The 14,444-nt window shown below is 41.8% G+C and overlaps 1 protein-coding gene across 1 annotated transcript in view; it reads left to right on the top strand.

Moving 5' to 3' along the window:
• LOC139730816 (uncharacterized) overlaps positions 1-11,479 on the top strand; it is a 76,149-nt gene extending 64,670 nt beyond the window's left edge. The window contains exons 4-6 of the mRNA XM_071641684.1: positions 2,937-3,010; positions 4,225-4,346; positions 5,482-11,479. Of these exons, the coding sequence (XP_071497785.1) occupies positions 2,937-3,010; positions 4,225-4,346; positions 5,482-10,795 (5,510 nt within the window). The 3' untranslated portion in view covers positions 10,796-11,479. The remainder of the gene's footprint in view (positions 1-2,936; positions 3,011-4,224; positions 4,347-5,481) is intronic.
• The last annotated feature ends 2,965 nt before the right edge of the window (positions 11,480-14,444 follow it).

Here is a 14,444-nt window from a genome sequence, read left to right as displayed (position 1 = left end):
ACCAATATGTAGTCCCTGTGTTTAAATGTTTCCAAATTCTTAGACTAGGGGCAGTATCTGGAGCAACTTGAATGGCTTTTTGTGTAAATAATCATCCTTATTTTGATAGTAACAGGTAATATAGCATTGTCTTGTCTTCACATCTAGGTATAAGGGGTATACAAATGTATCCTGTGTATGAAATTCTGCATGACATTATTTGATTTTGGTTTTGTTTTGTTTTAATTTTATTCTCAATCCCTGTCATGTGACTGCCTAGTTTTGTACCTTTAGAACTCTTTTTTGCTGATCCTTGGATGATGTTTGTGATAGCAGATCTTTTTTTTTTTATAGAGTAGTACTGTTGTCTTGGCATGGAAGGAATTTTTAATGAGACTACAGTTTTGTGGTCTGCCTCTGAAAGGCCATATCTATGCCGACATATATGTATAGATATGTATGAATTGTCTGAACAACATACATGTTGAAGTGTGCAATGGAGACATGTACAGTGGATGGGTAGAACTGTTATTTTGCATAGTGTTGAAGTGCTCATGTTCTTGAATAGCATATTATTTGATTCTTTGGAGTGAGGACCTTAGTGGCTCGTGAATGTCTTTTTTTTTTTCTTTTTCTTTTTTTCTTCTTCATGCAATGACCTGGAATATTGCCACCTGAACAAGTAGCTTTAGATAGAAGTTATAGATTTTGATTTACCAGTAAATGATTCACTCAGATATTTTAGATGTCTGTGAAATATTATCTTACGTTAGTCACAGACATGTCATCTTTTCCAGACAAAAATTCATTGCAAGGAAATGATGGTTACTGATGAAGTAAGGGCTCAGTTGAAGCTAGAAAATTTTCAGTTCAAGATAACTCCCTAACATTTTAATGGCCATAACATAAATTTGTAATATTGTTCCAAGTTTGTTCAAACTGACTGTCATAACATTCTACTCGGGATATATTCTCCATGAAGCTGTAACAGAAATGCGCCGGTGATTCAACCTCCATATTAATACTAGTAACAGTATCCCATCAAGTCAGAGAGACAACTTTCTGTGGTTTAGCGAGCTGTATTTTTATTCTAATTTTCATTACCAGTATTCTTTGCCAAAGTTCCACAAGATAGAGTGAAAAATTCTCTCTCATTTGATCCCTTCATTATTGTTCATGCATAATTTTTTGTTTTGGTAGCGGAAATTTTCAGTGCCTCTTACTTGCTAGATTTCTAATTGCTTCCTGAATTGTCAACACTAGAAGATTAAAGTTCCTGCTTCTTTCTCAAATTGCCAACATTTTTACAAATTTGTACTGATATTATGCAGATTTACTTGACCATCAGGTACATCTAATCTTTTTTCAGTGTAAAGGTGTGCAGTTGAATTCAGTTCACTAATATGACAAAATGATAATTTCTGCTGCAAAATTTCCTTGGGATTTCATGGGTTAAATGAAATGAAAGGCAACTCATGAACCAAAGTTATGCAAAAAGTGGAGCTTATCACGTAAATGTAAAGCTGTAAAGAACATACAGTAAGGACTCTACCCCTATGGATACTTTGCCTGCAATAATAATTTGAGATGATAAGATAACACTTGATCATAACCTTCTGCATCAGAACAATGGGAGTACATTGGTAAACGCCAGTGGCTTAGGTCGATATCTTTTCTGAATCTGAGCCGACAGACCCAACACGAGTGAAAAAGAGGCAGATTTGGTAACAAAGACATGTATGAGGAAGTTGACTGCGGGTTATGTTTGCATGCATCATGGATGAATGCATTTTATGTCTATGTGTTATTGGCATATGTCATAACTCATATTCAATATTCTGCTTGTAACCATCCCTGTGTCGTCATACCAATGCCATGCATTGCTGATGGTATAAGACTTTTACTCCAGCATGTTAATACTCTGAGTTCTAAATACATCCATATGCACAGAGGAGGATTTCCCAGTGGCTGTATGATTACTTTGCCCAGATTGGCCCAAAAGTCTTGGCTGCATGTATTGCCACATTCATAGCTTGAATTGATGAAAAAAAAGAAGGAAAATAATAATATACCAATCATATGGATTGCAATGCCAATATCACTTTTCAAAAGAATGGTACACTGAAGAATACACCTTCGTAAGAAGTAATTTATACATGTACTACACAAAGAAATCTTATAACCCCTAACGTCAGGTGGTTGATTGTTCTAACAATTGATCTATGTCATAATTCCAAATCACCTATTAAACAGGCATTTAGAAGTTAAGTTGAGCACCTCGCCATACATACTTATATTTTCATTTTTAATACATTGCAAAGTATTTACCATTTAGGAAGGTATTTCATACTTGTACCAATATGAAGGACAAGCTGTGGAATTAATGTTACGATGGGAACAGTTAGCAAGAAAGTAACATGACAGAGAGAGAGAGAGAGAGAGAGAGAGATGGTGATGGTGATGATGCTCATCTGCATCATTTAGCATTAGTAGGAAAAAATGTACACAATGTGAAGAATATATTTTGCCTGTGTGCTGTAGTGATTCACTAGCACAGTGCTTGCAGTGGCTGTTGGGTAACTCCAGTGTAGTTAGAAAATCTAATGTGCATGTCACAAGCGCTTCAGTAAGTATACAGACATTTATGTGTACTTATACATGTGGGGGTGTGTATTTGTATGTGTTTATATGTGTATGTATGTATTCTGTATGTACATACATATGCACTCCTGGAATATACATGGTATGTATCCATTGTCAAATATGTTCACTCCTATAAACATCATGTCAAAGCTTCCATGTTGCAACACACAGTCCATCACTGAATTGCAAACGAGTATCATTCTGCAAAGCAGTTTTTTGTTTCATCCGTCGTTCTCATGTGGCAAATTGTCAGATAGAGGTGTCTGGATGCTGTGAAATAACGCAGCTAGCCCATCTTTCTCTTCCCTCCGTAGAGCCAAGCAAGAGAGCCTCGGCGCAGAGGGGAGGCCGGGAGAGCGGCGGTCAGGTGAAGCACAAGTCTGGTCAGGTGAGGAAATTAGAGAGTTGACCCACTGTCACTCTCACAGCAAGTCCTTCTGGATGAGTTCCTTTTTAATTCTATGAATCTACTCTGTAATTTCTATGAATCTTTCAAAATGTTATTAAATTGCCATGCCTTTGAGCAATGGCTGCTTTGTGGTATGTGGAAATCTCTGTCGAGGTCTTCAATTGCTGTGAAAATTTCAAATGCCTACTTGCTATGCCTTTTTGTAGGTTTATGGTATCAAAACAGAACAACATAAATACATACGAACAAAACAAGGTTTCTCATAAAATTTTGGTGAATATATGCATTTTATATTCATTAAAGTAATATGTATATATTTTTTATTTCTTTAAGATTGGACTTCATTATTAACCTTTGCCAGGGAGGATGTGTATATGTAGAGTATTTCTTAATCCAGATTTGAATATTCTATTGCCTTGTGGTCATGTCATACTTGTCTTTGTTTTGGTTGTCAGTCCTTTTGCGCACAAACTGTAAACAAACTGGGGCTGAAGCAGAATGTCTACTTCTTTGTAGTTTACTGTCCACATTACTCAAATCTCTTGGAAATTTAGTGCTATGTCAGTACATGACACACACACACACACACATATATACATACATACATACATACATATGCAAACATCTAAAAACCCACTTGTTCTGTTAATATCAATAGTCCAGTTAGAAAAAAGAGATGAACTGGATTGAAATTTAATTCTTGTTGGCAATATCATTTCATCCAAATGCAGCACATTAGAGTAACCAAATACAATATCTGTGAAGGTTTTCTGCCTTTGTTTAAGAGCACATTTCTTCCGTCGTAAAGTGGATGGCCTTCCCAACTCGGGCTATTGCATATGTGATAACATGAAAAACAAGAAACATGATACCTTGCCCACTAACAATAGAAAGCAAAACAAGAATGGAAGGCTCCCCATTATCTATCTATTCATTTGCTCTTTACCATTAATTTATAAATTGGTTCATTCATTTTCTTATGATATGACGAGAGCAGCTGTGTTCAGCAGGTTGATACCTTTCCTGAATCAGGATTACTAAGAGTAGAGATAGCTATGACAGAGATATTGAGAGTAATTAAGCCTTGGGCATGGCAGTACAAGAAGTACTTTCAAATGACTATGTATGAAGTGGAGAGTGATTAAAATGATTGTTGGTCAATTGTGTGTCCCTGCGTGATTGGCCTTGAACAGGTTGAGGAGAGCAAGGAGAAGGCATCTGCAGGCAAGACAGGTAAAGGAACGACCAAGCAGGAAGCACCTGCTCCTCCAGCTGCTGACTCCAAGAAACGGCCCGACAAGTCATCGGAGAAACGGTAATGGTTTCCACGTCTTGCTCACTTTATACTGTAAAACATGATATTTTCGTGGCATGAAATTTTCACGAATTGGAGCTGACGGCCTTTTTTGCGGTATGAAATTTTCGCGAGTGGCTCTAACATTCAATGCATATACAATGTAGTGTAGACAAGAAATTTTGCGTGCATTTTAATTTCGCGAATTTTGGCTGTCGCGAAATTCGCAAAATTAAAATGCACACGAACATTCCTCATTTTACAGTATTTACATGCAGTTGTGAAGCTTTTGTGCAATGAAGGCTATTATCTATGTCCATCATCCTGGGTGGAAGTGATTGCTTGCTTGTCTTGTTGAAATGTATATCCATATTTGTTTGTTTGTTTTTTAATCCCCAGAACTCTAGAAACTGAGATAAGAACTGAAGAAATGTGCGAATATTCAAGAACTCAAGCTTTAAACATTGTAGAGCATATATGAATGTACTACATTTCTTATTGTACTCATAATTCTCGCTATTGCCAAGGACGTATAAAACTCCTGCGCACGCTAAAGAGCTCTGTCACAGGTGCACTGTGGGATTCCTCGGTCCATTGATCGCTTCCGGTTGTCTAATGCGAGTCGCAGTTCCCATATGATTCTATGGAGTTCTTTGTCTGCTTTTCCGTTGTTAGCCCTTTTTTTCTTGGCTATAATTCAGCTTAAAAGAGTTGAAAGTGTCTAAGCTTTACTGATTTGCAGTCACTAAAGTCATGGTTCACTACTGCAAGGCTTCAATGTGTTGGTCACATGATGGAAAGCAAAGAAATCTTCAACAAAAAATACCTCTTTATAAAGACAGAGCGTGTTGTAAGTGCATGTACAGCCAAAACCGGGGCTAGTTTGCCACATGAGCTATCCCATAATGCATCTAAAACGCTGCTCTGCGCACGGCACCTACGTATTGGCGATACCCTCAATTATGTGAACATGATATATGTATATATATAATAATATAAACACATGCATTACTGAAAGCACACATTGTGAATGTTATCGTGAAGACATCTTGAAGACATTAAAGTTGAAGGACATAGATTAATCATGTGAAATGTGTATGATAGTGATGCCGTTATTACTTGCTCAAGTACATTTCTACTATTGTTGTCTGTGCAGGTCTGGAGAGAGAGTGACCAGATCCAGCACCAAGTCAGGTGTTAAAGGAGGTGGTGGCCAGACCACCAGTGACTCTGGAGCTGCAGGTACCCCTCCCAACAAGCCCGATCCAAAGAAGCAGAGTGGTCTCTCCCAAAGTCCCAAGGCAGCCTCGGCTTCAATGGAAAATGATAGTGGAGGCAAACAAAACACCATCCCAGTGAACATCAGCCAGAGGTCAGTCTTCCGCATCACGCGCAACACAGACACACAGATCACCGACGGTCTCAAAGCCAGCAAGGGAAAGAAGGCAAAGCATGATCGCAAGCAGGCCGAGGGGAAATCAGTGCAAGGATCAGTGCAAGTGACCCCAGAGATTACCATGAAGAAAAGCCCCAAAGTGAGCACTCCGTCTGAGAAGACAAAATCTGAATCCAGTGCAGAGAACAATGGTAAATTGGGTGGGAACAAAATCCTGAAAAAGAGTAGCAGTGTAGAGGGTGCTTTGCCCTCCAAACTGAATAAGATTAAGGCAGACTCTAAGGTCATATTCCCTCCGAACAGTACTAATTGTAAGAACTTGAGTGAAAGCAGTACTGAGACTAAAATTGTCCCAAAGGACTCTGAAGTCAAGGCTGGAAGCAAACCGACAGAAAATCATAGTCCTCTTGGCAAAAGCCTCATCAAAGGAAAGGCTGCTGACAAAGAAGACACTAGTGTAAGCAGTTTAGCAACTCAACCTAAGAACAGCCCACAGAATGAAAATTTGTCATCAAAAGTTGTGGATGCAGCTGGGAAAAATGAGGATGTTGTTGGTGAGGTTGATAGTAAATTGGAAACTGCTCCAAATGCCGGAGAGGTGACTGAGAGTTTAGAAGAATTCTATAAGCGTCATGAGAATGAAGCTTTAGCGGCTCTCGAGAGTGAACAGAAAGGAATCTCGTGGCCTGTCAAATTGGATGCTGTCGAGGCAGGCTATCTAGCAGTTCTTGGTAAAGATTACAAAACTACTCTTCCATGGCCTACTGATCTGGTAGTATTCACCAAGGCTTCTCCTGCTCTCTCCTATAGTGTGAACCCACTATCATATGACTTTAAAAGCATTCTTGGAAAAGACAAGTCAAAGTCCAGTGGTCGGGGCACTTCTTCCATGAGAAATGGTGAACATAAATCTGAAAGTTCAAAGAAAAAGAAGAAAAAACGCAAAAAGAAAAAAAGGTCAAAGCGTCGCCACTCTCATGGTTCTGGCTATGACTCAGATAACTCAGAACGAAACAAGCGGCATAGGAAAAAGAAGCACAGAAAGCGAAGTCATGGGGATTCAAAGGACAGCAGAGGACACAAAAGAGGACATGAAAGCTCTGATGATGACTACAGATCAGGGCACTCAAAGAGGAGAAGGAGTAGGTATTCAGACAGTGAGTACAGCTCCGATGATGACCGCAGACGTAGGAAGAGCTCATACAGTGATGAAGACTATCACAAATCCAGGAGTTCTCGCAGGAGGCACAGATCTTCAAGCTACTCCTCATATTCAGATAGGGAAGGAAGGTCCTCTAGGAGAGAGCGAGGTTATCGTAGTGATAGCTATAGCGATGAAGATCGCAGCAGAAGCAAGCGATCGCGACACAGTCGTAGTGCTTCTCGATCGCCACGAAGGTACAGACACAGTCACTCACGATCAAGGAGTAGATCGCCAAAACCTGACAGGAGTAAGGCAAGCATCCTTGACAAAATCAAAGAGGATGCACCCAAGCTGAAAGCAACAGATCGTGCTGGCAGCTGTGTGGCTCTAAAGGAATGGGTGCGACAAGCTCTCAAAGAAAGCAAAGCTAGCGATCCATCCCTGCAGACTGACAAACCATCAACATCCACCACAGGCAAAACAAAATTGTCTGATTTGATTCATAACCTCTCTAGTGTTGAGGATAAGACTCAATTGCCTGAAGGCAAAGGACTTATTGTCAAACAAAGTAAAACGGGGAAAACACATATATCTGGGAAGCCAGTGCCTGATTCTCCGCCAGCTCAAACCAAAGTTGAAATCAAGCAAGAGTCCCAAACCCCTCATGGGAGCTGTGCTTTCAAAGGTTCATCGAATGGGGCGACTAGTGATGCTGCATTCACAAGAAATGAGGCAAGCGACAGCAAAGAAGATACATTCAAAGTGCCGCATGCACCCAATTTGAAAAAAGAGCAAGATACGCCCAAAGAAAAATCAGAAGAGGATGGCCCTGTTTCAATACCACCCGAAGAAATGGAAAAGTACAAGCAGCTGGAGCAGCAGGCAAGGTTACATGTACAGCAAAAGCTGATGCAAGCTCAGGGGCAAGTTAGTGGCCAAGGTAATCAGGAATCTCAGCACTCAATTCAGATGGAGCAGCCACATCAGCAGCAGATAATGGGGCAAGAAGTTGGACTTCAGCAGCATGTAGAAGCAGTTGTTCCACAACCTACTCTGGTTCCTCAGCATCTTGTTTGCCATAGGCCTGCATTGGCACGTATACCCCAGGTGTTGCCACAACCAATAGGTGTGCCTCGTCCAGTACTAATCCCCCAGCAAGGTTTAGTTGCAGGTGGACGGTTCATACGGGCCCATGTTCCTCAAATTGGTCATGGTGTGGTTCAGAGATTCCCTGAGCCTCAACTCATGAGTTTACCGGAACAGACTAGTCAGGCTAGCCAGGGACAAGATGATGATGACAAAGATGAGCCCAGTAGACCTCCAGGATTCATTGGTCCAATACATCCAGGCCATCCACTACAGGATGTACCTGGCCAGCAGGAGCAGCAGTTAGAGATGGAAGTTCGACCAGCATCACGTTCATCATCACATCCATCACCACTTCCTGCACAATCCCCCCATCTTCAAGGCTCTGAACTTTCTGGTAGCCCTCAAATGGTCTTTCAAATGCCAATGATTCGTCCGAATACGCCAGTACCAGTTGCAAGTCCCATGGGTGTGCAGTATGTACGTGTTCATACTCCACCAACCTCATCAGTGTCTCCAATGCAGCTTGTACCTGTACCTGGCCAAGGATTAGCTCTGCAGGCAGGTGTTCCTGTACCTGGAGGAATACCTTTACAAGTAGGTTTAGGTGGTGCAATCAGGGCAATGACTCCAACTGGTGTTCCAGGAGCTGATGCTTTACGGGTCATGACACCCGTCATTACTCCAGAAATGTTGCAAGCAAGAGGGGAATCATCCCAACTTGTTGCTGGCTTGCCTGGCATGGTTCCTGCAGGGTTACGACCAGGATCTGCCCCATTACAAGGTGTCCAACTGCAAGTCAGTTCTGCTTTAGGAGCACTCCAGCCAGGGAATGTTGTTACTTCAGCTGTACCCCGTGCAATGGTTCCTGCTTCGGTGTCTCACGAAGCTTTACAAGCAATGCAGGCTGCAGGTGGTGTGGTGCCTGCTGGAGCATTACCGGCAGGTGCCATTCCAGTTAGGACACCCCAGGCAGGGGCAATCCCTCCTGGGGCACTTCCTGCTGGAGCTATACCAGCAGGAGCAATACCAGCAGGAGCAATACCAGCAGGAGCAATACCAGCAGGAGCAATACCAGCAGGAGCTATACCAGGAGCAATACCAGCTGGAGCAATTCAAGCAGGAGCAGTACCAGCTGGAGTACTGCCATCTGGAGCAATGCCTGCAGGAGCAATACCAGCGGGAGCATTACCAGCGGGAGCAGTACCGGCAGGAGCAGTACCAGCAGGAGCAGTACCAGTAGGAGCGCTACCAGCAGGAGCTTTGCCAGTGGGAGCTTTGCCACCTGGAGCTGTGCCTGCTAGAGCATTAGCGGCAGGTGGGATTGCCACAGGAGGAATTCCAGCTGGAGCCATACCTGCATCAGGCCTGCAGCCAGGCATTCGTCTCGCAGCTATTCCAAGAGTTCCTGGTGTTGGTGTGCCAACTGGAGCAATTCCTGTATCACTTCATCCAGGTGCGGTACAGCGTGCAGCTCTCCCTGTTGGACTTCCAGCTACATCTGTTCTTCCTGGAGGTATTGTACAAATGAGGTCTGCTTTACCAGCGAGCTCACTTTTATCTCCCAGACCACGCGGCTTATCTATGGTCGGACCAAGACCACCAAGTGCTAGGGCTCCTACTCCCCCAGTTTATGCAAGGGAAGTGATATCACCTCAGACTTCTTTTGCCAGGCCTTCTATACCATCACCTCAGCCTGCTAGACCTGTTTCTGCAGATTTGGTCGCTGCACGTTCACCTAAACAGGATGCCATACCTTCAAGTGATAATGACTCTCAAAACCATCCTGCAATATCCCCAGCACCTGTGCTACAAAGTAATCGTCCTGAAACACCCAACAATGCAAAGTCACCCAGGCATACTCCTGTATCTGAAAGTCATGGATCGCCGAGCCCGCGGCCTATGGTGCCAATATCAATAAGTATAGGAGGAGTTCCTGTAAGTGTTGAGATACCAATGCCAGCAGATGGTGTGATTCGCTCATCCTCACCAGGAAGTACTTCTAGTAATACATCAGCTGCACCAGAAGTACCACCAAGACCATCAATATCACCAATGATTAGGCCCACCAGATACCCACAAGTCGGTACGCCATTGTCGTTACATTCAGCAGAAGCAATGGTTAGACCTCCATTGCGCGCTATGGCACCTGCTATGGCACCTGTTGTAGGCCGACCTGCAGTTTTGTCTCCAGAATTGGCTCTGCGTCAAATGGGTGTATCACTACAGAGACATGGTTTGCCGATCAGAACACCAGGACCTGCAGAAATGCCAGAAACAAGTGCTCACCTTCAGATGCGTCTACAAGGAGTTGGACCTTCTATGCACGTACGTGTTCCTGGCGGCATTGCAACAATTCCTGCAAGGATGCCAGATCCTAGTCACGGAGGTGGACCCAGCTTGCCCCCTGGTGCCATTCGTATTGGTAACAGTGCAGTCTCTGTACAGCCGGGAATGACAGGTGCTCCTCCAGGAGCAATTGGATTGCCACCGGGTGCTGTTCGTCTGCCTCAAGGTGCTGTTGGCTTGCCTCCTGGTGCTGCTGGGAGCTTGCCACATGGAGCAGTGAGGTTGCCTGCAGGTGCAGTGAGATTACCACCAGGCGCAGTTGGTATGCCTCCAGGTGCAATACGCCTTCCCCCTGGTGCAGTTCGTCTGCCCCCAGGGGCAGCTGGTATACATGCTGGTGCAGCAGGTCTGCCAGTAGGGGGCCAAGCAATGATGCAAATGAGGCTTCCTGGGGCCATGCCAGGTCGCTTGCCTGGTGCTCCCAGAATGCCACTTCCAGCTGCTGCCCTCATGGGAAAACCACTCTTTAAACCCGGCCTTCCGAGAATACCCTAGGGTCACTCGTCACGGGGCCGTCTTTGTGACAAGTAGCAGTATGTAGAATAGAATCCTGACATGAAGAAGTTCTGTTTTTCAGGATGTTTTTTTGTAATGTGTGCTCCATACTGTTATTCAGTTTGAGTATCTGCAATTTGAACTATAGTGTATCTACAAAGTTCAATCTAGCATTTATTTATTTTAATCATTTGGTGATCTCAGATATTTTATACATGCACATAAGCATGCATGTAAATTTGTTCATTATCGTTGGTCACCAGGACACTTTTTTTTTCATTTTTAGGTATCCAATGTTCTGTAAATTGAATGATATACCAGTGACACTTGAAAATGGTTAGGTGGTGACATTGTCTTATGAAGTGTATGTCATTTTCTGTTTCTCCAAGTGAGAATCGGGTTGACGTGGCAGTTGAATGTTACATTCTAATAAACATGCTCACATTGTGCTTCTTACATTGCTGGGAACATGTAGGATTACAGATGTGTTGCAGAATCGGCAACACTGTGAATTATGTCACTCCAAAAGAGAAAGCACTCGCCTTGTCAATATGTATGTACAACTGATGATCAGGAGAAAGTGGAATATCTTGACCGATCTCGTCATTTATGTATGTCAGAAGTGCAATGATGTAGTTTCTCCTGGATCTGGCTGGTCCTTGAGCAGAATTGCTCGAGATGTTACTTCTTTCTTTTCTTTTTTTTTTTCTTAGATTTTATTCATGTGCGGCTCGTTAATGGGGCACATTGGAAACTGGGTATTGGTGGGATTTTTTTGTTTTCTTTTGTTTTGTTTTGTTTTGTTTTCGCTTTTTTGTTTTTTATGAAGAACTTAAGTTGGATAAATTATGTTGTTTTGATAGACGAAAGTGTTTTTAGCAGTAATTACCTCCTCCATGTCATTTCCAGCACTGGATTTGTCTGCATATTTGTAAGTCAATGATCAAGGACAAAGTCGTGCATGTTTTGATAATTACATGAATTTGTCATTGAAACACAGTGTACTCATCCAGCTGATTATTACACAGGTCATAGGATTGGCTTATCCAAGATATCAACAGCACACAGCTTTCCAGTGAATCTTTTCTCTGCACAGATGTTTTCTATTTTTGGAAGCTCTCTAAAGCAATGCAAGGGTAAATTATGTCACTTTCTCATCAGTCCTGAATATGCCTTTCTTGGAGATAAGTGGTGAATGCTATTGATATTACCAAAACAATGCTCTGTCTATTGAAATTTTAACTAATATTATTATTATAACTGAGTTTTCAGCCAGTGCCAACATACTAACCCTCTAGTGCCAGATTTATCTTGAGACTCGAGATGAATTTCCGTAGTTTACTTCAGTAAAGATTTCTTGAAAGGCCAATTAGAACTTAGTATGCGAGGGGATTACTGCAATAGTGGCATAAACCGTGCATACACTGTGATCTGCACAGATTGAAAGACAAGATTATGACTGTATGCCATTGCAAGAAAACAAAATTGGCACAAGAATGAACGTGAAGGTGGCGCTTTATGAAACAAATATATTTAAACGGAACACATAAAGTGTTAGGAATTAAGGAGCACACTCCAAAAGGTAGTAGTGTTCAGCAGGTTGTGTTTGACATTAGAACAGCTTGTACGAAATCTTGATAGTGAGGAACTAAATATCTAACTCATGAGAAACTAAACTGTGATGTAATAAGATCATGATCTGTCCAATCAGCATTGATTAGCCTCATTAGTTGACCAGTTACCTACTTTAATCAGTGAATCAATTTCATAGCTCTTTTCTGGCTGTTATGCATATTAAGTGATGAGCTATGTATTATACCTTTTCCTTGCATTATTGCTGTTTTGACCATACTAGTTGTTTTGCAAGGCCAGCAACATTTGGGAAACTCTTGCCTTGCTATGGATAATTTGTGTTGGAACGAAGTATAGGTAAGACTGAATACTTTACCAAGCAGGTCTAACAAAGGAGTGCACAGTAGCAAGCATCATTCTGTCACCCTCATAGGTGGGTTGCCCTTTAACTAACAGTGCAACTGGTCACACACACCTGTACATTGTTAATCTGACACAAATGACAGTGTGTCATGATTGTCAATAGAGCTGTTGTGTATATTGTCAGAACTGACAGAATTTGCAGTTTCCGTAAGACATCTTGTACATGAGAATGTTTTTGTGCAGCCCACACTTCAAAGAAATCAGGGTATTACCCCTCATGGGAATTTTCCGTAGAACGTAAATTGTGGCGAAGTTGAAAGGAATTTGAGTACATGATCAGTTTGTGGAGATTTTATACCCTTCTGTTTTGTAATGCTCACCTTTAAAGTTTTGTCTGGAGAATGTATTTTTCTTTTTTTCATTTACTAGAGTCTTTAATAGTAGGGACATATTCACATCTTTTGAAAGATTTTTGATATTGTAGATTTGCAAGACAATGAGTAATGTAAAATAATCCAGCTCAGATATATGATATGCAAATTATGAATGAGCTCTCTTAAGCTTTTACTAAGTTTTCACCCATTTTTTCCCTTTTGTGTCAAAAAGGTGGTTCAGACTTTATTTCAAATAATGGAATGAAATCTGTGAACTTATACAGCAATAAAAAAAAAAAGAGTTTGCCCCTGAGTAAAAATGTGCAAAAATTTACCCATCGTTTTTGTGTGGTTTGGTGTCATTCATGGATTATGAGAGTGTAAAGTATCGGCAGAGTTTTGAGTTCACTCTCCAATCTGCCTATTCAACTAACATGGAGGAGAGCTGGTAGCAACAAGACCAAACTACAAAAGCACTCCAAGAGCGCAAACCTCTGACAAGCAGCTCATTTCCATCCATACACGCATGCTAAAAATTGCCCAATTTCTCAATGATAGCCTAAAAAAGAAAAAGAAGCTAAGAAGTGTTTACGGCATATCAGCTTCCTGCTGCGTGGCTCCTCGAGCCAAGCATGCACTTAAGTATGGGTATGCAAACCTCAAATACACGCAGCTTGAACTCCCAAGTTTACTGACCCTATTTGCTGAAATATACAAAATCCTTCAAAAATTCATAAAAATCCGCGGATCACTACCAATATTTAATCATCTGTTCCTTGTGTCATCAACTTTTCCTGCAAGTTTCATCCGAATCCATTCAACTACTGTATCTGAGTTACTTTGCACACAAACAGACCCAACACCGACAAAAACATGACCTCCTCGACGGAGGTAGTAAAGCAGATCAACACACACTGCGTTTCCAGGTAACTGCAGTAAGTGTCATTACAGAGCAAATTTAATGTTATGGGTGTGTGCTACTGGCTTTATCTGAAGTTTTGTTGAAGTGAAATGACAAGCAGATGCTAGTCATAAAGAACTACACGTTAACACTTTCCAGACTGCCATAGTAATCTGGCAAATCATATCTGTTTGGCAAATAACTTGCGACCTATGCTAAAATAATGCTTTGACCCATGTGGCCAAGTGATTTTTTTTTTTCCTGGAAAAAGGCCACTGTCTCCCAACATCATCGGTGGAAACAGTGTCCTTCTTGCATGAATGACAGAATTTCAGGTTGACTGGTGCGTGACTAGTGTATTGATTGATGCTGATGATACACTATATCAATTTGTACTGTATTTGTGTTTTCCACTCAAGCAGAATGGGATCATCAGACC

The sequence above is a fragment of the Diadema antillarum genome, unplaced genomic scaffold (genome assembly GCF_040938485.1).
Source record: "Diadema antillarum isolate AM-2024a unplaced genomic scaffold, OU_Dant_1.0 seq00000338_RagTag, whole genome shotgun sequence".
NCBI classification, from domain to species: domain Eukaryota; kingdom Metazoa; phylum Echinodermata; class Echinoidea; order Diadematoida; family Diadematidae; genus Diadema; species Diadema antillarum.
The sequence above is the reverse complement of the archived record's forward strand: the minus strand, read 5'-3'. Positions and strand labels throughout refer to the sequence as shown.